Here is a 25916-nt window from a genome sequence, read left to right as displayed (position 1 = left end):
TTCTATCCAAGAGCTGTGGCCCTTTTGAATGCTGTAACTCGTTAGTGTGACCTGGGAGTTTGATGGGTGTGGTGTGGGTGTGGCTGGAATGTGGTTTGTTTGGTTGTTGTTGTTGTCTTGCTTTTGTTGTTTTAAGGGATGGCATCCAATTTCGTTGCACTTTGTGCAATGTTGCACTTGTGTAATGACAATAAAGAATCTATCTATCTATCTATCTATCTATCTATCTATCTATCTATCTATCTATAAGGCTGGCTGCTCCTCTCCCTGTGTGATCAGCAAGACAGGAAAGGACCCAGCATTCCTCTTATCCCAGGCCTTTGGCTAATTAAACAATCTCTGTGGGGTATTGTTTTTATTAGGCTATATATTTTTGTGTTTTTGCATTGCAAACTGCCCTGTGATCTATGGATGAAGGACGGAATAGACATTTAACAAATGATAACCAAACAAACAACAAACCGAAGTCTTTCTTCTTGGGTATCCTTTGAAAGTCTTTTAGAGTCACCTTCATGCAATTAGTTGTTAGTAGTGGGCATGATGCAGGTGGCGCTGTGGGTAAAAGCCTCAGCGCCTAGGGCTTGCCGATCGAAAGGTAGGCGGTTCGAATCCCTGTGGCGGGGTGCGCTCCCGTCGTTCAGTCCCAGCGCCTGCCAACCTAACAGTTCGAAAGCACCCCCGGGTGCAAGTAGATAAATAGGGACCGCTTACAAGCGGGAAGGTAAACGGCGTTTCCGTGTGCGGCTCTGGTTCGCCAGAGCAGCGATGTCACGCTGGCCACGTGACCCGGAAGTGTCTTCGGACAGCGCTGGCCCCCGGCCTCTTGAGTGAGATGGGTGCACAACCCTAGAGTCTGGCAAGACTGGCCCGTACGGGCAAGGGGTACCTTTACCTTTACCTTTAGTGGGCATGAGATTGCTGACACAGATGGCACTCTGATACATATTTATATAGTGGTACCTCTGGTTGCGAACAGGATCCATTCTGGAGACCCGTTCGCAACCTGAGCAGAACGCAACCCGCGTCTGCGGGTGCACGGGTCGTGATTTGCCGCTTCTGCGCATGCGCGTGACGTCACTTTGAGAGTCTGGCATGAAAAAGCAAATAAGTGACGATCAAGTATTCCTAAAAGACTGGAGTAAATTTATACAACATTTGAAAGATCGTTGTAAGCATTTAACAGCACTAGTAGGGTTATCTGGAGGCTTGTAATGAGAAATTTTCTACCTTTCTATATTTATTTAAATTTTGAGGTATTTAGGAATGAGTTATATTAGAACTGGAAAATATATAAAATGCTGTGATATGAAGGTTAGTTTTGTTATTTGGTTTTTTAAAAAAACCAGAAGCATTTTTACTTGGTATTATAGGTCAGGATATTAATAGGCAAGATGTTAAATTGTTTTTATATGCAACAACTGCGGCAGGAGTATTGTTAGCCCAGAAATGGAAACAAGAAGAAATTCCGACGAAAGAAGAATGGCAGACGAAATTAATGGACTATGTAGAATTGGACAAAATGACAGGAAGGATTCGAAACCTGCGGGACCAGAGATTTACAGAAGATTGGAAGAAGTATATGAATTATTTGAAGAGCAACTGTAATCAACAAATTATGCTAGTAGGACTACAAGAAGTTTTGTAAGGAGAAATATATGAAGTGTTACAAAGTAGAAAAAGATAGAGATATTGGTTATGAGTTTGAAATGTACGGTAATAGGAAAGATAAGAAATGCATACTGAGAGATTAGATTGGAAAATTTTCAGACAGGATTGATGGAAGTCAAAAATTTGAATAAGATGTAAAAGTATGTTTAATTACTGTTGAAAATGATATGTTAAAAAAACTAATATATATATATATATACCGTATTTTTTGCTCTATAAGATTCACTTTTTCCCTCCTAAAAAGTAAGGGGAAATGTGTGTGCGTCTTATGGGGCGAATGCAGGCTGCGCAGCTATCACAGAAGCCAGAACAGCAAGAGGGATTGCTGCTTTCACTGCGCAGCGATCCCTCTTGCTGTTCTGGCTTCTGAGATTCAGAATATATTTTTTTCTTGTTTTCCTCCTCCAAAAACTAGGTGCGTCTTGTGGTCTGGTGCGTCTTATAGAGCAAAAAATACGGTGTATAAGTGTGTGTGTGTGTGTGTGTGTGTGTGTGTGAGAGAGAGAGAGAGAGAGAGAGAGAGAGAGAGATGAAGGTTAGTTTTGAAAGCCAAGAGGTGGGAGGGAAGGAAGGCGACAGCCTCTAAAGAGCCAAATAAGTGGTTAATAATGATGTGATTTACATATGTTTAAATGGAAAATTAATAAAAAATATTTTTTAAAAAAGAAAAAGCAAGGAAATGAAAACACATGAATACAAATAGATTTAATTAGGCAAATGGCATTGCTGGTTCACCTGTGCAAGATTTCCGAGGCAGCGATGCTCAGGAGCCAAAAACATAGACCAGGGATATGCCATGGCAGAAATGAATCACAGACCCTCCAAGTGCCCCTATTTCCCCGGATTTGATCCCAGAATGCCCTGCTTTCCCCAAGGAAGGATGGTGCCCCCTTCAGTGCAATTGCAGGCTAAACCCCTCTGGGTGGTAATATTCATTGCCAGATGTCCCAGCGGGGCAGTTGCTTTTGGTTAAATCTGGCGCTGCTCTTTCCTTCTGATAATTCTCTGCAGAACCATGCACACATGCATAACCGCAAGGGAAGGAGTTCAGCAGGACAAGCAGGGGAGTTAAAAATGTGTTCACTCACTGCATGCAGATGGGAGACTGGCTGTTGCAGGCACAGGCTGAGCTGCTTACAGCCAAGGTAAAGGACCCCTGACCATTAGGTCCAGTCGTGGCTGACTCTGGGGTTGCGGCGCTCATCTCGCTTTATTGGCCGTGGGAGCCGGCATACAGGTCATGTGGCCAGCATGACTAAGCCGCTTCTGGCGAACCAGAGCAGCACACGGAAACACTGTTTACCTTCCCGCAGGAGCAGTACCTATTGATCTACTTGCACTTTGACGTGCTTTCGAACTGCTAGGTTGGCAAGAGCAGGGACCGAACAACGGGAGCTCACCCCGTCACGGAGATTCGAACCGCTGACCTTCTGATCGGCAAGTCCTAGGCTCTGTGGTTTAACCCACAGCGCCACCCGCGTCCCACTGCAACAGCCAAAAATATGCCCTAATTAGATGGATCACATATTTTTAAAATGCAGAGAGCAAGGCATTTGCTTAATCACTTGAAACCATCTTCTTATTCCTGACCTTGTCTCGCCACGGTGGAAAACCGGCTGTATCTAATAAGGAATTAAATATCATAAATAAAGAAGGTAGCAATTAATTGCGTAGCCTTTTTTTATATAAAGAGACTTCTTTTGTCACACTCTGCCGGTTTATCAAATCGAGCTACATTACGGTTGTCTTCTCTCTCAATTGATGGTGGCAGCCTAATCAGAAGGCCTTCTCTGTACCGGTGGTGGCCCATGATAAAAGAGGACAAACATATAGAGCGCATATAGGATTCTATCAGTCTTGTATTGTGAATTACAAATGTTCAGAATGTCAGTTTAATGAGTCATGCAGCGGCCCTCAATGTTCTAAGTCACTGGTCCAATTAATTTTTTTACTGCACCTAAAATGAATTGGAAGATCACTGTGGAGTAATACAGCGGTTTCTTCTGCCTGCCCTCAACATCTCTGTTATAAATGAGGCTCAGCCAAGCTTTGGAAACATGTTACAATTAGCCAACTTGATTAACTAAGTAATTATTTGGCAGAGGATTCAAAATGTGTCTACTTTGAATTCCAAGCGGGAATGAATGAATGGACAGGTATAAAGACCCTCGAAACAGCCCTTTTCTTTATGATTAATAGGCTAGATGGGCTTGTTATTAAAATAATGAGTTAAAGGATGTAATTAACTAAAACCCACTTCATTGCTTGATAGGCCTATCGGAAATTTATTCAAAGCATCTGAGTATTGCAGACAATTCATCTTTTATCGTTTGAAATATAGCAAGATGTGTAACAAGAGAGAGAGAAAAGGCTGGACATTGGCTCATGGGGTGGTATTCAAATAAGTTTTATTCAGAGTAGCCCCATTGATATTGACCATGACACTGACCAATTAAAGCATGACTACCTAAGGTCCATTAATTTCAGTGGGTCTACTCGGAAGGTGGTGGACTCTCCAAGGGAGGTTTTTAAGCAGAGGGTGGTTGGCCGTTTGTCATAGATGCTTTAGTGGGGATCCCCAGGGGGTTGGACTAGATGGCCCTTGGGGTCCCTTCAAACTCCGCAGTGCCACGATTCTTTGCCCACTACCCCATGCAATCACCACACTACTCCTCTGTGTGAAATACGCCACTGTTAAGCACATGCAAATATTACAAAGCAAAAAGATAAAGATCAGTTCATTTGGCTGACACAGAGATTGAAAGTTCCTATTTATATGATCAGTTTATGTTAAGCATATTATTTTGAACTATTCTATACCGAGCCTGAAAGGCTGCAGTTGTGAGCATTTATTGTGCTTCAATATTCTCTTAAAGCAGGAATGCTGAGCTGGTGCAAAAACATGATCTGCACAGTCTTGGCTGAGCATCAGATCCAATGAGCGCAGCAGCATATTCCCAGTGGGTCATACTGAAAGCCCCTGCCTCCCCCTAGCCCTCTAAGTCCTCTCCTCTCCAGGGCTTTTCCCAACCAGACAAAGACTATGCCTACTGCGACCTGTTGTTGCTCCACCCATTTCAGCCCTCTTCTGGTTCTGGGAGACAGGGCTGGAGAGGAGCTTGTTGCAGCAGGAGGGGGAGACACCTGTGACTCTTCACCAGCCTGACTCATCTCTCTCTCTTGGCCTAGCCCTCTTCCCACTCTCCTGCTTCAGCTTCTGCCTCCGATTCTGGCCTTCTCTCTGCCACAGACTCTCCCAGCTTATAAGCCCTGTCCCGTCTCCAGCTTCTGACGCCTCCTGTTCTCCCTCTGACCTCTCACCATGCTCCCACCCCTGGGCACTGAGCCTTCTTTCCTTGGTAGTTCCCTGGTCTCTGCCTCCCACCGTTCCTCTGCGTTCAACCAGTTCATGACAATGGCCAGGGATCAATGGTGGAAGCTGTGGTTCCAGCAACAGTTGGAGGGCCATAGACCCTGCCCTAAGGTGTAAACCTGCTAGGTCTTGAATCAAACAGGTTCCTGGAACCTTTATAGCGGAGGGGAAGGGAAAACCTTGGCGAGCACCTTTTTCCTCCCATCTCCATTACTAACATGCTTAGTGACCGATGTCCAGCTTGGTAGAAATCTGCTTGCTACGCTGAATATGTTTCCTCATATTCAAGCAACGTCTACTCTCTTTTCACAGAAGCCGATTAGATCTAGATTCTAGCCCATTAAATGACCTTCAGGCATCTTCTCCAATCTTCTCTCCCCCAGAATTTTTTTCCCATACTGTTGACCATACTTTGCTGCCCTCTCCCAAACACATTTCGTTGTAACTACAGTGGTACCTCGGGTTAAGTACTTAATTCGTTCTGGAAGTCCGTTCTTAACCTGAAACTGTTCTTAACCTGAAGCACCACTTAAGCTAATGGGGCCTCCTGCTGCCGCCACGCCGCTGGAGCACGATTTCTGTTCTCATCCTGAAGCAAAGTTCTTAACCCGAGGTACTATTTCTGGGTTAGTGGAGTCTGTAACCTGAAGCGTATGTAACCCGAGATACCACTGTATATTCTTTATGAAGTGCAGCACCCAGTGCTAAGTCCAGCAGAAACAAGGGCTATTATTAAGGCACCCTCATTAGCCTTTTCTGCCGCCACAACCCGCTGCTGATTTTAGGCAAACAGACAGAGAGACAGGTAGACACATGGTTGTTGTTTTTACCCCATTATCACTTTTGAAGCAATCCAAAAACTGAACGGCATGCAAACAATAAGCCTCTTCAGGCCCCCACAATGTTGTGGGTTGGATTCAAGCAGATGCCAGCAAATTAAGGCCACACAATGAGAGGTTTTTGTGCTCTTACCCAGCAAGCCTGCTTGCAAAAAACACCACCACCACAATCCAGTATTTGTGTGGTAAGTGTTATGTACTGAAGTTCTCACCCTGGGCCAGCAGGGGGATATTGTAGATAGTTTTCACTCAGGTCCACATATGCAAATAAGGAATTGAAAGTGACGTTCAGTGATTGGATAGTTACAGAAAATGGTTACTGTTGCGTTCTAGTTGAGCTCTATATAAGCAGGCTGGCTGAACCCTTCAGTTCAGTTTTCTTCTGGCCTGTGAATAAACAAGAGCTGTTTGAAGAATTGCTGTGTTGTCTGATATGTTCACCCACAACTTAACAGTAAGAAAACTGTCAGGAAAACACAATGGGAAATGTGGGATAACAGCTGTTTGATGCAATGCTGTAGAGTGTTCCTACAAACAAATCAGACTAAATGCTAAATAAGCAGCCAATCTCCTATAATATCCTCACAGACTTGGTGCAAACAAATCAGGATGGCTGGAAGTGACCTTACTTTGATTGTCAGGTGGGACCTCTTATGTCTCTCCAACTTTAAAGAATCATACAACTTTTGATTCCTATTTTGACTAAGGATCTGTTGTTGTTTTTACACAGAACATTTAATTGCATTTTGCATTTGCTGTTATGTATGTAACAATGTCACAGTGGCACACATTATACGATGCTGAAATGCTAACGTTTTTTAGATTCCTTTAGCATACACACCATTTTCTAGCGTGGGGGGACACAGCTTCCTTGGAAGGTAGTTTCTTTAACAAGAAGTGACAAGGAGCAATTGATAATGTACATCTTTAATAACCGCCATCTCTTCCCTGGAACAGGAAGCTGTGCATCCCTCTGATAATTTGAATTAAAGACCCACATACCTAGGAATTATTATTCAAATTAAAAATGGTTGTTTCTTGCATTCCACGCTACATTAACCATATTCACAAGATGTTCTTCTTGGGGGGAGGGGGGAAGCTAAGAGTCCAAAAGACATTATTCCTTTCTGAACATTTATTTCACTATGTGGAGAATGTAGCTGATTCATAAGCTGAAGACAGGTAATAGTTGTTTTCCCCCAGAGAATTAAAAGGCAATTGAAAAAAGGGTCGCTGATACATCATTCCAATTCTATCTCAGGTAACTGGGCTTTGGTATTTATCAAAAACCTACACCTTGGCCAAAAGCAACAATAGAGATCATAGCAAGGGTGGTGAGACAATGACTCTCCAGATGTTGGTGGATTATTTGATGCCTTCTGGGGATGTCATGTGACCAGTTGTGCTGCCACTAACTGCCCCACTCACCTGGCCCTTTGATGAGTAGGTTTGGAGCTGGGTGGGCAAGCACGCTTGGCTTCCGGCCACAGTGGCTGCCCACCATCTTAATTCACCCCAACGAAAAGCCCCCAGCTGACAGATTTTGTAAACCTATAGTGTTATGTACATAAGTTCTCACCCTGGGCCAGCAGGGGGATACTGTAGATAGTTCAGGTCCACATATGCAAATAAGGGATTGAAAGTGACGTTCAGTGATTGGATAGTTACAGAAAGTGGTTACTGTTGCATTGTAGTGGAGCTCTATATAAGCAGGCTGGCTGAACCCTTCAGTTCAGTTCTGTTCTGGCCTGTGAATAAACAAGAGCCGTTTGAAGAATTGCTGTGTTGTCTGATATGTTCACCCATAACTTAACATATAGGCCCTGGGGCTTTGCATTTTAGACCAATTAAGATGGTGGCTTGCCACTGCAGGTGAGACTTGCCTGCCATTGCAAAGGTGTGGGGACAAGAGGTGTGTTGAATGCTGCTGCGGCTGCAGCCATAGCAACACTAGCAGCAGAAAAATTCAGCGCAGATCGTGCACCGGCGGCTGGAGGGTTTGTGTCACTAGGCGCAAGGATCTCTTTATGCCTGGTGCCCTGAACATGGCCAGTGTGCATGGCCAGTTATGGAAGTTGTAGCCCTACAACCAGGGCCAGATTTAGGTTTGATGAGGCCCTAAGCTGCTGAAGGTAATGGGGCCCTTTCTATGTCCAGCTGTCTTTTGTCAACAACAAATGGTCACTGTTTTTTGTTGTTGAATATATGCTATATAGGGACGCGGGTGGCGCTGTGGGTAAAACCACAGAGCCTAGGACTTGCTGATCAGAAGCTCGGTGGTTCAAATCCCTGCGACGGGGTGAGCTCCCGTTGTTTGGTCCCTGCTCCTGCCAACCTAGCAGTTCGAAGGCACGTCAAAGTGCAAGTAGATAAATAGGGAAGGTAAATGGTGTTTCCGTGCACTGCTCTGGTTCGCCAGAAGCGGCTTAGTCATGCTGGCCACATGACCCGGAAGCTGTACGCCAGCTCCCTCGGCCAATAAAGCGAGATGAGTGGCACAACCCCAGAGTCAGTCATGACTGGACCTAATGGTCAAGGTTCTTTTACCCTTTACCTTTTTATATGCTATATGGTAATTTATGGACCTCATAGGTATCTAAAATACATACCAAAGTATGTATTTTATCAAAGTAACTGTTTAACTGAAATACAATTAAGAAGAAGTATATTAATAGTGAATTGGGGGGCAAGAGAGTGGGACCCTAAACTATAGCTTGTTTAGCTTATATGTAAATCCGTCACTGCTGCAACAACTGGACGCCCACCAGTGCATCACCCCTGGACTAAAATTTTCTCTCTTGGAAAAACCTCCTTCAAATGATTGTCATCATAGATTGGAAGGGAATGATCTTTAGATCAAGCCATGGTTGCACAGTGCCATTTAAGCCGTTAAATAAAACTATTAAACCACTTTCCAGTCTAAATAAAAAATTCCTTCCAGTAGCACCTTAAAGACCAACTAAGTTAGTTCTTGGTATGAGCTTTCGTGTGCATGCATACTTCTTCAGATACCACTTTCCAGTCTGTTTTACTGTTATCACCTCAGCAAAGGGAAACGTAGCATAGAAAACGTTTTCATCATTCCCGGGTGCGGAAGCCGGGAATTCGGCTCTGCAAAAGCGGGCGTGGTGAGGTCCCGATCCGGCCACCCTCGCGCCACACTGCAGCCTCCTGTGATTGAAAAGGCATGTTTCCTTTAAGTTACAGATAAGCATGTGTAAAGTAGCTAAACTGGGCTCTGGAATTTCCCTGGGAATGAATATATAACAGACGTGCAATTAATATACCGGTTGCTGCCTGCAAAATTAAGGCGGTTTAAGGGGCGCAAAATGAGTTAATGAGATCTCTCCACCACAGTAGAAAAAGTAGCAATGCAATGCTCTTCCTTCCACGAGACTGAGCTTGCATGCTGCAAAGGGTTTTGCAGCAAAAGAGCAGAGGCGCCTGCTTGCTTTTGCAGCAAAGTGCAAAGGATTCAGGCTGTGCACCAGAAGTGTGCAGAGGAGCCTTGCATGCACCAGTTGCAATCCTGCACGCACGCGCAGCTCCCTCGGAGTATAAGTGCACGCTCCTGGAAGCAACGGGAAGCTGTTGTCCCCCCCCCCCCGCAAATTTTGCAGGCGTGGGATGCTAAAAGGTCGAAAGCCCCCTACCCTCCCATGCTAGAGTCCCGATCTGCCCATGGCCGAGCGCGTGCACTCTGACCCTCTGGCAGGAGTACTGGCGCCTGCCGAGGAAGCCCCCTGTGCCCTTGCAGGGAGGCGCGGGCTGGGCCTTGCACAGGGCAGCCCCGGGAGCAGGTGGGGGGCGGAGCTGGCGCCGTCGGGTGCCCGCTTCCCTCCTTGCAACGGGCGTCCTTGGCGAAACTCCTGCTCTTTGCGCAAAGCTGCTGCGCTCGGCTCTGCAAGGAAGGTTGCGCGCACCAGAGCAGCCGCCGGGCACCAGGGGCGCCTCGAGGGCCTCGACGCCTCTGTTTAGAACTGGGCATACAGATTATCTGGTCCTTGAGACATAATCCCCGCTGCAGAAAAACAGGAGCAATTGAACCCCACACGGTCAAATCAGTCGTCCCCACAGAAGAGATGCCCAACGACTCTTCCTTCAACAAGCCGTCGGCCCCGTCGGAGCATCCCGGCCAGGGGGGTAAGGTGGGCACCTTCGGGAAATCCTCTGGCCTGGCGGCCGCAGGGACCACCAGCAATGCCGGGGGGCCGGCTCAGAGTCCGGCTGGCGCGGCCGCCCCGTCGGGGAAGAAGTCCCCCCGGCTGCCCAAGTGCGCGCGTTGCAGGAACCACGGCTACTCCTCGCCCCTGAAAGGGCATAAGCGCTTCTGCATGTGGAGAGACTGTCAGTGCAAGAAGTGCAGCCTGATCGCCGAGAGGCAGCGGGTGATGGCCGCCCAGGTGAGCAGAAACCTCCCCTGGGGGGGACGAGATGCGGGGAGACCCCCTTCCCGCCCCATAAGGATGCCCGGGCCGCTTGCGCGCAGCTCTGGCTTGCAATGCGGCAGGTGGAGTCCCAGGGAAGTGAGCGGGCGAACCAGCTTAGTCCTTTGCATTTGGAAAGACTCGGGTCCATCCGTGCTCTTCCTCCTCAGGAGTAAGGCCCACGGATAGCACTGGGCCTTTCTCCCTAGTAAGGATTTGCAACTCCAAATACTTTTTTCCTGGATTGTTCAGGCACTTTAGGGTGTGTGCGTCATGATTTCTAAAATTAAGGATCCAGTGACAGATCATCTAATGGAAAGGCTGCAATGGAATGCTGGTTTTCCTGGGAGTAAGCCATACTGAACACAGCCAAACTTACTTCTGAGTAAGATGGTGCTAAAAAGCCCACCATTCATTGCCAAATTTGAAGCTACATTGATAATATCTGAAAATGCATCACATCCCGTTATATTAAAAGAAAAAATTATGTTACAGTTGTTAAAACAACAAATGTGTTATGGAGTTTGCTTATTTGTTAGTTAAAATAATATCCATCATGTGATTTCTCTCTGTCGTCTCTGATTCTTTATTCCCCGCCCTTGTATATCAGGATTTTGAGCTTGTATTTTGTAGACCGTTATCCACGAAGAACTTACGAATAACGGCTCCATCTTATTTTGCTATATCTACTGATGAAAAAAATATATTAGAATTCGTGTATGTGATGTAAAAATAGAGGGGAAAGGGTTGAACGTTGTTAAGGGAACTCTCTAAACTTAAAAATCACCTTGGATCTTGGGAAGATTTGTCATTTGCGTTCTAGAAAGGTATATGGCTACACTAAAAAGTGCACATAGAAGATTCTAAGTAGGCATGTGTAGGAATGCGCTGAGAGTCAATGGGGAAACTTCAACTTCCATGATGAAGGCAATTGAAAGACACAAAAACTCTCAATTTCAAGCTCTGTTTTTATTCAGCAGACATTTTAGGATTTGGGATTCTTGCAAGTAGGTTGGCTTTAATGGTTATATATGAGCAAAAATATTTCAGGTTTTTTTCTCTGGTCTTGTGCCATTAACTCATTTAGAATACATCAGGAATGGAAAGCAAAAAAAAGGCAAAACAACCCTAGGTGTTGAGTTGCAGATCGGTGTGTAAATACCACTCAAATCAATACATTGTTGACTTGTTCTTTCTTTTCCCATTATAAGGCTGTTCTCCCTCCATTTAAAATGCTATGTAATAACTAGACCTGATGCAAAATCGGTTGGAAAAGATCTGCTACAAATGTTTTCAAAGTTCCCAGTTTTAGAGCGTTTTGAAAGTTTCAGTCACCAGTCCTTAGATAACAAGTAGCCGACATTCAAATCGCAGTTAAACTAAGATATTTGAATTTCTGTGGGTTTCCCATTAACCTAAATAATAGGCATCATCTCTCTCTTAATAGTTCTTAATACATTTAAAAAATACCAGTGATTATACACACACACAATATTAAACCAGATCTCAGAATAGAGATGTAGGAATAGCCATCTTTTTCGGTTATAATACATTCGGCTATATTTTATTTCTGAGCTGGCTTGTGCTAGGACCTTAGTATGGATTATATTACTGTGATTTCTCTTTGCTCATTTGTTAAGGAGAAAAACAGAGACTATCCCATATTTCCTTGCACTGTGTAACGTATTCTGCCTTTCAAAAAGACACTCTTCCCAACATTTAATTCTGCTCTGCTCCAAAATCACCCATGCCATTTCTTTCAAGCATTCCAGAGGAAACACCGCTTGATTGTAAAACACACACACCAAAAAAACCTCAAATCAGTTTACAAAGAGCAAAACAAAAAAAAAATTATATGTAAAATGATCCTGAGAGAGATTAAAAATCATCAAATCACGTTATTTAGTAATATAACTATTTAACCTCAGTCCTAAAGCAAGCCCCCCACTGGATTAGGTCCTTTATTCAAGAAACCTCTACAGTTATTTTTTTCCTGCAGCCGTTCCTTTTCTTCTAGAGAAACCACACAGATATCTGAGCAGAACCAGAGAACTCTGGATTTCAATAGTAGTTTTCACCTTTTATTGGAGTGAATTTCAGTCTCTCCACACACCCAGGCCTGAATTTGCCATAATTCCGGGTGCAATCCAGAATTCACTGAAGCAAAGGAAATCTTTTCCTTGTTGTCTTTGGTCAGGAGTCCTGAGTCCTGATGATGGTGGTTTTATTTGTACCCTGCTCGTCTGACTGGGTTACTGGGTTGCCCCAGCTCCTCTGGGCAGCTTCCAACATATACAAAAACATTTCGTAGATTTTCACGGGTACAGGAATGCAGAGCTCTGTTCCAGTAACAAGAAGCCGAAAGCACCAGCCTGAAGATGACGAGTGAGACCTCGTCGAAACGTCGCACAGACACCCCGACTCTTACACGGGAAGACACCTGAAGACACCAAAACCTGCATATATATATATATATATATATATATATATATATATATATGCTTTCGTAGATTTTCACGGGTACAGGAATGCAGGTTTTGGTGTCTTCGGGTGTCTTCCCGTGTAAGAGTCGGGGTGTCTGTGCGACGTTTCGACGAGGTCTCACTCATCATCTTCAGGCTGGTGCTTTCGGCTTCTTGTTACTGGAACAGAGCAGAGTCTGGTGTTTGAGTTCCTATAAATACTGTTGAGGGGTGTGGTGTATAGCCTCCAACGTTCTGGGCAGAGAGGAAGTTCCTAGATTAGTGTGCCTTTTCTTCTTTTGTTCCTTAATTACTTGAGGGATATCTTGGGTGATTTCATGAGTGATATTCTGAATATCACTGGGTGGGTCATTAAGTGTAGATTAGTTGCTAAAGCTTTCGTGTCTTGACCTCTTGAGCTTGTGAAGAGTTTTTCTGAGAAGATGGCTGTGCTGCATTTAGTTGTGCTCTGGCTTGGCTTCGTGTATAGGGGCGAGCTATGGTTTTGTGCCTTGTGCCAGCCAGATCTGTGTAGGGATTGCAGGGGGGTGCAGCATCCGGAGGTGCCACTATAGTTTGGCTACTGGATGGAGTCTGTAATATGTCTGTGGAGAGGGTCTGGGTTTGGGTCTGGTGTGGTTGATTGGTGACGGCGTTCTGTGTGCCTCTGGTTCTGGTGTCGGTTTTTGTGGGGAGGGCTAATTTCCAGATGTCTGGCAGGCGGGACGTGTCGTCACAACATGAACAAGCGTGACGACACGTCCCGCCTGCCAGACATCTGGAAATTAGCCCTCCCCACAAAAACCGACACCAGAACCAGAGGCACACAGAACGCCGTCACCAATCAACCACACCAGACCCAAACCCAGACCCTCTCCACAGACATATTACAGACTCCATCCAGTAGCCAAACTATAGTGGCACCTCCGGATGCTGCACCCCCCTGCAATCCCTACACAGATCTGGCTGGCACAAGGCACAAAACCATAGCTCGCCCCTATACACGAAGCCAAGCCAGAGCACAACTAAATGCAGCACAGCCATCTTCTCAGAAAAACTCTTCACAAGCTCAAGAGGTCAAGACACGAAAGCTTTAGCAACTAATCTACACTTAATGACCCACCCAGTGATATTCAGAATATCACTCATGAAATCACCCAAGATATCCCTCAAGTAATTAAGGAACAAAAGAAGAAAAGGCACACTAATCTAGGAACTTCCTCTCTGCCCAGAACGTTGGAGGCTATACACCACACCCCTCAACAGTATTTATAGGAACTCAAACACCAGACTCTGCTCTGTTCCAGTAACAAGAAGCCGAAAGCACCAGCCTGAAGATGATGAGTGAGACCTCGTCGAAACGTCGCACAGACACCCCGACTCTTACACGGGAAGACACCCGAAGACACCAAAACCTGCATATATATATATATATATATAACCTTCCCTATGTGAACTTCCAGTTTTATATGCAACTTTCTGCACGCATGCAGACAAATATCATAAATGAGGAAAGGTCCAGCGCTGAGGGCCTTCTGGCGGTTCCCTCATTGCGAGAAGTGAGGTTACAGGGAACCAGACAGAGGGCCTTCTCGGTAGTGGCGCCCACCCTGTGGAACACCCTCCCTTCAAATGTGAAGGGAATAAGTAGCTATTCTATCTTTAAAAGACATCTGAAGGCAGCCCTGTTCAGGGAAGCTTTTAATATTTAACGCTATATTGTTCTTAATACTTGATTGGGAGCCGCCCAGAGCGGCTGGAGAAACTCAGCCAGATGGGAGGGGTATAAATAAATAAAATTATTATTATTATTAGGTGTGTTTGTGCGTGTTGCAGCCCTTCCCCCAGCCTCCTTTTGTGCTGGTGCATGCAAACTGTTTAAAATGCCGTTCCGGTTCTGCTCCGGCATTTCCCATCGAAGTCACTGCCGCCGTCGTTCTTTCAATCTGGAGAGGAAACACTGTTTTGCCCCTTCTCTTGTGGGATGTGAAACACAAGAGCAGTCAAGTGCAACATTCCTAGAGTGAACATGTTTACACATGGGGAGGAATGTTTGTCCAGCCAGCAGGTAAACTTCCTGTTTCCTTCTGGGCTGGGACAGACTTCCTGTGTGACTAGAGGTGGGCGTGGCCTCACCTGTGCAGGTAACGACAAAAACACAGGGCAGGGCAACCATCTCTCTCTTTTTGACTACATGCATTGAAGAAGCAACATCTGCTTAGCCAAAGATGCTCTCTTGGCAAGAGAGGACAAAGGGACTGTCTCCTTCTGAGATAGTTTCCAGGTGTATGTTACTTTTCTAAGCTAAGTCTGCCTTCTGGGATCCGATTGTGAACAGAATGTGAGTAAACTCTTTTTATACTTTCATAGAAGACTGTGTCGTGTCTTATCTTTTATGTGGGAATAAGGGGAAAATACCAGAACAGTTATTATAGAGGCTTTAGCGAGCATGAGCAAATGCATCCGCTGCAAGTTTAAAAAGGAGAATGTTACTCTGCTAAATTGTGAACTTGTTAACACAAGTTGGAAAGGCTATTATCAGACAATATATCCTCTCCTGCATCCTTGAACATTCCCACATCTCTTTCCCAGGTTGCCCTGCGAAGGCAGCAAGCTCAGGAAGAGGAGCTGGGCATCAGCCACCCCATCCCATTGCCCAGCGCCACGGAAATGTACGTGAAGAAAGAGAACAACGCCAGTGGGGGTCCTTCCTGCCTCTTGTTGGAGAGTGCCAGCCCACCACTGCCCACCACGTCATCTTCCGCGGTGCCAACCTCGTCCACAGGTAAACGCGATGCCAAAGGACCCGGCCCTCACCCCGTAAGATGGCAGTATTTAGAGGCTCTCCCAAGCCAAATAGGAAGCCATTGCCATTTTTATCCCTTTAGCCTTTCATTCAGGAGCATAACCGTGTGCTGCCTCACACCAGGTGAGATCATTTGTCCATCTACCCATGGCCGGATTTAGGTTTGATGAGGGAGGCCCTCAGCTCCTGAAGGTGATGGGGCCCTTTCTATGTCCAACTGTCCTTTGTCAAGAACAAATCGTCACGGTTTTTTGTGATGAATACATACTATATGGTAATTTCTGGATCGCATCTGAGGGATGCGGGTGGCGCTGTGGTGTAAACCACAGAGCCTCTTGGGCTTGCCGATTGGAAGGTCGGCAGTTCGAATCCCCTCGATGGGATGAGCTCCCGTTGCTCGGTCCCAGCTCCTGCCAATCTAGCAGTTCGAAAGCACATCAAAGACCAAGGTACGGCTCCAGCGGGAAGGTAAACGGTGTTTCTGTGTGCTGCTCTGGTTCGCCAGAAGCGGATTAGTCATGCTGGCCACATGACCTGGAAAAACTGCGAACAAACATCGGCTCCCTCAGCCAGTAAAGTGAGATGAGTGCCACAACCCCAGAGTCGTTCACGATTGGACCTAACGGTCAGGGGTCCTTTACTTTTAATAGGTATCTCAAGCCATTTGCACATGTTGCTGTGCAACCAGTCCATGCAGAATGTAGGCACCCTATATATATAGAAAGGACAAGCCAGTGATATTTGAGGGAGCAGGCAAGCAGTCGGGGCCCATGACTTACATCACAGGAGCCTACACAACACAAAACATGGTTGCTGTATGTAGGTTTTATTTTATTTGGTTTTTTTATCTCATATTTTGGAAATGTACATCCAGGTTTTTTTCTCTTTAAATTTGTTGGGGCCCCCAAGAGAGTGGGGCCCTAAGCTAGAGCTTGTTTAGCTTATACATAAATCCGGCACTGCATCTACCCTGGTATTACAGACTCCGGCCGGCAGCTGCTCTCTGTGTTCCCAGCAGAGAGAGATCTTTTTATGCTAGCTGACCATTTTTTAAGAAGAGATGCCAGGGATCTGGGATCTTTCTTCATGTGCAGTATGTGCTCTGCTTATGCGCTGCATCCTGTATCCAAACGAAGTCATCTGCAGTGTGTTTGTGCAGTTTGTGAGAGAGTGTGGCATGCCCACCTCGTATATTTCTCCAGCAGGAGAACGCTCCCGGTTGTTATTAGACAGAAACAACGTTGTTTTGGGGGAAGGGGATAAATACGGTGTGGTCTCCACCATCCGGACCACCAGGACATAGTTGATTTCCCACAGCAAGTATGAAGTGGGGGGGACATACACACGGGGCAGCACTCCTCGCTTTGATTTTGTGCTGCACCGTGCCGTCCGTGTTGTGTTGTGGCATGTTCCCAGGCAGCCATTTTGTGCCTGGAACCCTCAGCGATGTTTGCCAAATTGCGGAATGTGCCATCTGGTCAAAAAGGGTTCAGGAGGCTTACGGGGACTGCAAGGTCCGTGTCGTGCTCTCTACTGTTGCTACACAGATATTGGGGGGCAGCTGCACATTATGCTTCAGGCAGGTGCCTTTTTACAGGTGTGCAGCTCAAATATGTGCATTTTTCCTCGGAAGTGGGCTCCGCTGGGTTCAAGGGAGCCTTGCTTCCGGAGAAATGCGGTAGCATAGCTGTCAACTTTTCCCTTTTCTTGCGAGGAATCCTATTCGGAATAAGGGAATTTCCCTTAAAAAAAGGGAAACGTTGACAGCTATGGTGCTTTAGGCAGCCTGAGAATATTGTGGGATTTGATGGGAAGGGGACTGTCAGCATCGAATTATTCACTGCCGCCGAACAAATATGAGCACCCGCAATTCTTGCTCAGTAGGTCTGTTGATTTCCACAGGGGTCAGAATTCCTTTCTGACATTTCCAGAGTAGCAGCGGCTTCAATTTCACCTTGTCGGGATCCCCCCCCCCTTCCTTGCCGCCCTGAGGTCTAGCAGTTTTTCTTGCAAACTTCATCACACCGAACATAGTTTACAGGGAGAGGAATAGGATGTGAAGGAGCCACACAAATCATACAAAGTACCGGGGGAAAAAAGTCTTTTTCTCACTGTATCCATTTTATTGGCAGGTCAGAAATATTACAGCGCATTGAGAGGCCAGAGACAATTTTTCTAGGCTCTGGTGACATGCAGTTCTTCAGGAAAATAAAAAATAAAAAAAGCAGGCCGGGAAGCCGTGGTGCCTTGCCAGCAGGCACATACCTCATTGTAGTCATGGTAACGCTGGTTATTTTAAAAGGAGTTTGCCTGAGTTGGGGGGAAGAATAGGAAAAAGCTGCAGTAGGGCCTGAACGTTAGGTCGGGGGGAAACGCTCTGGAATTGTGCATCCCTGTTCTTCAGAAACTTGCTCCCAAGCAATTGTGCTTGGAATTGCAGCCTTAACATGTGGGCAGTTTATGATGGTCAAGCGCCAGAATAAGGGCCACCACTTGCAGGAATTCAGGGTAAATCTGTTTAAACAGGTATGGATTAATATCCGTGTTGAATGATGGGGATGGGATGCCCGTGGAAGCCTCTAACCCACTTTCCTAGCTAATGCTAGAGGAAAATTTGAACCAAGCATTTTTGCAGTGGGATAGTCTGCTGGACCTGAGGGTCATAGAATGATAGAGTTGGAAGAGACCACAAGGGCCATCGAGTCCAACCCCCTGCCAAGCAGGAAACACCATCAGAGCACTCCTGACATATGGTTGTCAAGCCTCTGCTTAAAGACCTCCAAAGGAGGAGACTCCACCACACTCCTTGGCAGCAAATTCCACTGTCGGACAGCTCTTACTGTCAGGAAGTTCTTCCTAATGTTTAGGTGGAATCTTCTTTCTTGTAGTTTGGATCCATTGCTCCGTGTCCGCTTCTCTGGAGCAGCAGAAAACAACCTTTCTCCCTCCTCTATGTGACATCCTTTTATATATTTGAACATGGCTATCATATCACCCCTTAACCTCCTCTTCTCCAGGCTAAACATGCCCAGCTCCCTTAGCCATTCCTCATAAGGCATCGTTTTCAGGCCTTTGACCATTTTGGTTGCCCTCCTCTGGACACGTTCCAGTTCCAGAGTCATATTCGACGTGTGGCATTGATCTGTCACCTGGAAGAAGTGAGCATGTGGGTCCTTTTTTAAGAGCAAAAGTAGTTGAACTGAGATACAGTGGACACTCAGGTTGCGAACGTGATCTGTGCGGGAAGCATGTTCGCAACCCGCAGTGCCACGTCTGCGCACACACAGGTTGCGATTTGGCACTTCTGTGCATGCACAAAGCGCGATTTAGCACTTCTGCGCAAGTGCCAAAACCCGGAAGTAACCCATTCCACTACTTTGGGGTTCAGCGGGGTGCGCAACCCAAAATCATGCAACCCAAAGCGTCTGTAACCCGAGGTATGACTGTATTTGACGGAGACGAGGTGTGTGGGTGGCGGGGAATTAATGGTCTTCTTCTTTGGCGATCCCTCGTAGCCGAGTAAGATTGTCTTCCATGAACATGGTTTTAACAGCAAAGTCCGTAAGTGACTGTGGAGGCCAATTCTGGATTCTCTCGTGGCCTACAAAGAACTGATAAATCACATGTGAAAGGTTTATACTTTCAAACACATCCCAAGTCTTCATTTCCAAGTACGCTTTTTTGATTCGTTTGAATATATAATTTCATTAATTGGATCTATTTTTATCAATTTGTTGTATAATCTTACATTTCTAGAAACGAAGACTTTTCCATAGGAAAATATAGCAGAGGAGAATTCTTCCTTCCCCATCACTGGTAACCTGGGCGTTGTAAGAATCACACTCAAGCCCTGTGGGTGCTCCGATGGCCACAGACAGCTTCCGGAGCAACCATGTTCTATATTAATATTGGGCATTTAAAGGGCACGTGGTTCTAGTCCTCATGGAATTTGGTTGCCCCAGATATAAGGTAAAGGGACCCCTGACCATTAGGTCCAGTCGTGACTGACTCTGGGGTTGCGGCGCTCATCTCGCTTTATTGGCCGAGGGAGCCGGCATACAGCTTCCAGGTCATGTGGGCAGCATGACTAAGCCACTTCTGGCGAACCAGAGCAGTGCACGGAAAAGCCGTTTACCTTCCCATCGGAGCAGTACCCATTTATCTACTTGCACTTTGACGTGCTTTCGAACTGCTAGGTTGGCAGGAGCAGGGACCAAGCAATGGGAGCTCGCCCTGTTGCGGGGATTCGAACCGCTGACATTCTGATCGGCAAGTCCTAGGCTCTGTGATTTAACCCACAGCGCCACCCGCATCCCTTGCCCCAGATATGCACATGGGGAATTAGTGGGTTGAAAATCAGACTTTTAACGTGATTATTAAGATGTCATTGAGAAGACTTGTCTCTCAGCCCTTTTCTTTCTTGCCATATTGACTCTGAACATGTGGTCCTCTGTGGATGTTCGGAAGTGGTACGTGTTGTCCCATCCCTCGGTCTTTTAATCAGCTCCTTGAAAACACCGATTCCAGAGTTCCTGGCTAAGGAGAACAAATGGAGTCTGCTAGACCTGAGCCTTAAAGCCACCGTACAGTTCGTCCAGGGTACAGTTTGTACAAAATAAATAACAAAAACAGATTGAGTCTCGCCCAGTTTCTCTCCAGTTTTCTTGAAATCCTATTTTGGAATCCAGCCCTGAGTTGCTGGGGTTTTTTTTGAATATCTTATTATGAAAGGTGGGCATAGATAAATCTGAGCATATCAAGAGACGGGTGACAAAAATGATGTACGGCTTGTAGAAAAAGAGACTGCGGGTTGATATAACAGTCTATAAATATTTGAGAGGTAATAATAGGGAAGAGGGGGAGGGATTATTTACAGTGTTTGAGGCAATAACAAAGAGCAGTGACTTGAAACTGAAAAAAACCTAAAAGTACAAGGAAAATAATTTAATTAAAAGACACTTCCTTTCCTAACTAGAAATGCAATTAGGCAGTTGAATGGCCTGCATGGGGGAAAGGAAGTTCTTCAAGGATCATTGCTGGAGGGATTTAAGATAATTGCCAGGGGTGGTGCTGAAGCCAACTCTTTAGACTTGCAGAGGTTATATATTTCTGCTTACCACCCCGGCCAAAGGTAGCTGATTAGCCATATTCAACTTTGCTGTGCAATAGACCAAACTGGGCTGCGTCCGAATGAGGGTGAATGGATTGTCGGAGGGTCTGGAAGAAAAGCAGGAGCTGTGGGTGCTTGCTCTGGAGAAGATAAGTTGTAGACGATAGCAAACTTAGAATCATAGAATCATAGTTGGAAGAGACCACAAGAGCCATCGAGTCCAACCCCCTGCCAAGCAGGAAACACCATCAGAGCACTCCTGACATATGGTTGTCAAGCCTCTGCTTAAAGACCTCCAAAGTAGGAGACTCCACCACATTCCTTGGCAGCAAATTCCACTGTCGAACAGCTCTTACTGGCAGGAAGTTCTTCCTAATGTTTAGGTGGAATCTTCTTTCTTGTAGTTTGGATCCATTGCTCCGTGTCCGCTTCTCTGGAGCAGCAGAAAACAACCTTTCTCCCTCCTCTATGTGACATCCTTTTATATATTTTAACATGGCTATCATATCACCCCTTAACCTCCTCTTCTCCAGGCTAAACATGCCCAGCTCCCTTAGCCGTTCCTCATAAGGCATCGTTTCCAGGCCTTTGACCATTTTGGTTGCCCTCCTCTGGACACGTTCCAGTTTGTCAGTGTCCTTCTTGAACTGTGGTGCCCAGAACTGGACACAGTACTCCGGGTGAGATCTGACCAGAGCAGAATACAGTGGCACTATTACTTCCCTTGATCTAGATGCTATACTCCTATTGATGCAGCCCAGAATTGCATTGGCTTTTTTAGCTGCCGCGTCACACTGTTGGCTCATGTCAAGTTTGTGGTCAACCAAGACTCCTAGATCCTTTTCACATGTACTGCTCTCAAGCCAGGTGTCACCCATCTTGTATTTGTGCCTCTCATTTTTTTTGCCCAAGTGCAATACTTTACATTTCTCCCTGTTAAAATTCATCTTGTTTGTTTTGGCCCAGTTCTCTAATCTGTCAAGGTCGTTTTGAAGTGTGATTCTGTCCTCTGGGGTGTTAGCCACCCCTCCCAGTTTGGTGTCATCTGCAAATTTGATCAGGATGCCCTTGAGTCCATCATCCAAGTCGTTGATAAAGATGTTGAATAAGACCGGGCCCAAGACAGAACCCTGTGGCACCCCATTAGTCACTCTTCTCCAGGATGAAGAGGAACGATTGATGAGCACCCTTTGAGTTCGGTCAGTCAGCCAGTTACAAATCCACTGAGTGGTAGCATAGTCAAGACTGCATTTTACCAGCTTCTTTACAAGAATATCATGGGGCACCTTGTCAAATGCCTTGCCGAAATCAAGGTAGGCTACATCCACTGCGTTCCCTTCATCTACCAGGCTTGTAATTCTGTCAAAAAACGAGATCAGGTTAGTCTGACATGACTTATTTTTCAGAAATCCATGCTGACTATTGGTGATCACAGCATTCCTTTCTAGGTGCTCACAGACTGTTTGCTTAATGATCTGCTCCAGAATCTTCCCTGGTATTGATGTCAGACTGACTGGGCGGTAATTATTTGGGTCCTCTCTTTCCCCCTTTTTGAAAATAGGGACAACATTTGCCCTCCTCCAGTCTGCCGGGACTTCGCCTGTTCTCCAGGAATTCTCAAAGATGACTGCCAGTGGTTCTGAGATCACATCTGCCAGTTCTTTTAATACTCTTGGATGCAGTTCATCTGGCCCTGGAGACTTGAATACATCTAGACTAGCCGAGTATTCTTGTACTATCTCCTTAGTTATTCTGGGCTGTGTTTCCTCTGCTGAATCATTTGCTCCAAATTCTTCAGGTCGGGCATTGTTTTCTTTATCGGAGAAGACTGAGGCAAAGAAGGCATTGAGGAGTTCAGCCCTTTCTGTGTCCCCTGTATACATTATACATTAAGGGTTGTATACATTAATATATACATTAAGGGTTGTCAGAGAAGATGGAGCAGGCATGTTATGCGTTGCTGCAGGGGGAAGAATGAGCAGGGAAGCAAATTTCATCTAAACATTGGGGGGGGGGGGAACCAACTTAATGGTATGAGCTGTTCATCCAGTGGAACAGACTGCCTATGAAGATGATGGAGATACTCAAGGCTAGATGGCCACTAGTAAGAGATGCTGTGGTTGCATCCTTTATGGTTCTTCTTTGGCGATCCCTCGTAGCCCAGTGAGATTGTCTTCTATAAACACGGTTTTAACCATGAGTCCGTACTTGACTGTGGAGGCCAATTCTGGAACCACACAGTGGGGGACATTGGTTTCTGGGCGGGAGTTGATCGCGGTGTGGATTTGCCAAGCATGCCTTCCTCTTAGCACGTTTCTCCCTTGCGTCTTGAGTTCGAGTGTCTTCAAAGTCCATGACACCTTTGGAAAAGGCTGTTCTCCAGCTCTAGCGCTTGCAGGCCAGTGTTTTCCAGTTGTGAGTGTTTATACTACTTTTTTTAAGATTTGCTTTAAACCTCTTTTGCTGACCACCAGCATTGCGCTTTCCATTTTTAAGTTCGGAATAGAGTACGGTAGTTGCTTTGGAAGACGATAATCAGGCATCCGAACAACATGACCAGTCCAACGAAGTTGATGTTGAAGAATCATTGCTTCGACACTGGTGATCTTTGCTTCATCCAGTACACTGACATTAGTTTGCCTGTCTTCCCAACCGATGTGCAAAACAATTCGGAGAACCCATTGATGGAATCTTTCAAGGAGTTGGAGATGGCGTTTATACTATTTGTTCCAAATGTTCTGCATTTGTAAGCAATACTTTGCAATGGGGAAGACTTGGAATGACCTTAGGGCTGTGGGGCACTTTGCACATGCCACATGTCTGAAGCACATTCCCTCCTCCACACAGGGTTTGTTAAGAGTCCTGGGAGTGCTATCTCTACGGATTCCTTGAAGAGAAAGACACACTGTAATTGCATGATGCGCACACATCCACTGACAATGCCAAAGCTAGCTGGAGGTTTTTGCGATTGTAACGTCCAAATGCAATCCCTTTTCAGCAATACTTGGGTGTGAGAAGCAAGTGCAGGGCTTTCCAAACCTGGTTCTCAAGCTAATTTTTTTTTTTTTTGGACTACAGTTCCCATAATCCCTGACCACTGGTCCTGCTAGCTAGGGATGATGGGAGTAGTTCAGAAGCAGCTGGAGACCCAAGTATGGAAAGCCCTGGAGTGCTTTGCAGAGCTAAAGGCAATCCCTTACTTGGCCTCTTTGGGCTGGAGTCTGTGCACATTTTCCCATTGAACATAGAGGGGCTCACTTCTGAGTAGGCATGCCAGAGAAGCGAAAAAGGCAACAAGAACAAAGAAAAGGTTTTTCACAAGTTGCTGGAAAGTTTAGTTTCGGCCCTCTACACACTGTTTGTAGAACAGACGAGGTAACTACGAGGAGTAAGAGCTAGTAGCCATTAATAGTGCCCAATATTTTAATTGGACCTGAGAATTTTTTAATTGATTACATTGAGCTGATTAGTAGTGAATGTTGCCTCACTCAGTCATTGGCACTGTTCTCAGAGTGCCAGGATCGGCCATATAATAATAATTTATTATTTCTACTGCGCCCATATCACCCAGGACCGCTTTGCAAAAAAGGAAGAAAGCTGATTCTGTTTTAAATTGGTTGTGATTAATTCTGAGCAAAGGGAAAGCATAGAGAGATAAATGTATTTCTAGGATAGAGCGTAAGTTTGATTGCTGATCACATTTTAAACTATCTTTTGTTTTTAGTGTCACTTCCAAATGCAAATTCTTTGCATTTGTAACTTGGGTCTCTCATCAGTTTTTGCTTTTTCTCATCAGCGGCTCTGAGCTGCAAAGCTCACCCATTGCCCCCGTCTGCTTTATTTCAGCTTTGAGCGGGATGTTCCCTGCCTTGCCATTTTCTGCTTTTTAGAAACCACCTGGGCTTCTTTCATCATGTTGCTCCTAATGAAGTGGCCTCTTGTGAGTTCCTATCAGTTGCCACCTCCCTTAGTTTATTTTTAGTGTGAGCTATAATGATTTTATCCTAGTCGTATTTTCTCCAAGGCCTTCGCTTGCAGATACTTGAACGGCTCATACTCCCCTCTCAATATTGCCTTTGATATTCCCTTAATGAAATTTGTTCCATTCTGATTGTAACCACACTGGTTTTGTTTCTCCCCCGAAGGTTTTTTGGTTGCTGTTGTTTTTTTTTGCTTTGGGATTGTAAGAGGCATTATTGCTGGGCTTTTCTGCTGCCTTACCTTACAAATCTTAATTTCCAGACTATCCAAATGGTCTTGCACTCGTAGTCTGCTTGATGACAACAACACCCTTAGGGTTCAGTTTACGTGTGGCTCTATCACTTATCTTCCTCACCATGTAGCACATCGTGTAACACACGCTAGTCCCCATATGTTTTACTTCTGGGACAGGTTTTGATTTTGAGTGGGAAACTGGCTAGAAGGGAGAAGGCCACACTGGTACCGTATTTTTCGCCCTATAGGACGCACCGTCCCATAAGACGCACCTAGTTTTTTTTGGGGGGAAATAAAGGAAAAAATTTATTTTCCCCCCCAGGCGCGGGGCTGGGGCAGCCCGAGCTTCCCCCGACCCCAGCCCCCAAACAGGCAGCTCTCTGCAAGCCGTGGGAGCCCAGCGGTGGTTCCCGCTGCTTGAGGAGAGATCCGCGAAGCCTGGACGCGCTGAGGTCAGCGCGCGCAGGCTTCGGGATGCCGGCAACTCTCCCCAAGCAGCGGGAACGTTCCCGCTGCTTGGGGAGAGGTCCGCGAAGCCTGGACGGCTGAGATCAGCGTGCGCAGGCTTCGGGATGCCGGCAACTCTCCCCAAGCAGCGGGAGCGTTCCCGCTGCTTGAGGAGAGGTCCGCGAAGCCTGGAGAGCGAGAGGGGTCGGTGCGCACCTACCGCTCTCGCTCTCCAGGCTTCAGCGAAAGCCTGCATTCGCCCCATAAGACGCACCCACATTTCCCCTTCATTTTTGGAGGGGAAAAAGTGCGTCTTATAGGGCGAAAAATACGGTACTTCTTGCCGGCAGATGACGGAACTAGGCTAGGCATAATGTTTACTTTTGGCATTGCATGGGCCAAACATCAAGGATTTTCTGTTGCTGCAGCAATGGCAGAACTAGGTTGAAAAGTACCCTTTCCTATTTCAGGCTTCTTCTTCTTTGGTGATCACTCGTAGCCGAGTAAGATTGTCTTCCATAAACACGGTTTTAACAATGAGTCTGTAAGTGACTGTGGAGGCCAATTCT

General features: G+C 45.9%; 1 protein-coding gene across 1 annotated transcript in view; it reads left to right on the top strand.

Moving 5' to 3' along the window:
• The first annotated feature begins 9407 nt into the window (after positions 1 to 9407).
• The window catches only part of DMRT1 (doublesex and mab-3 related transcription factor 1), a 64863-nt gene continuing 48354 nt past the window's right edge, over positions 9408 to 25916 (top strand). The window contains exons 1-2 of the mRNA XM_082205095.1: positions 9408 to 10283; positions 15362 to 15554. Of these exons, the coding sequence (XP_082061221.1) occupies positions 9963 to 10283; positions 15362 to 15554 (514 nt within the window). The 5' untranslated portion in view covers positions 9408 to 9962. The remainder of the gene's footprint in view (positions 10284 to 15361; positions 15555 to 25916) is intronic.

This window comes from Podarcis vaucheri (assembly GCF_965113315.1).
Source record: "Podarcis vaucheri genome assembly, chromosome: 17".
Lineage (NCBI taxonomy): Eukaryota > Metazoa > Chordata > Lepidosauria > Squamata > Lacertidae > Podarcis > Podarcis vaucheri.
This window is presented reverse-complemented; position numbering and strand designations above follow the sequence as displayed.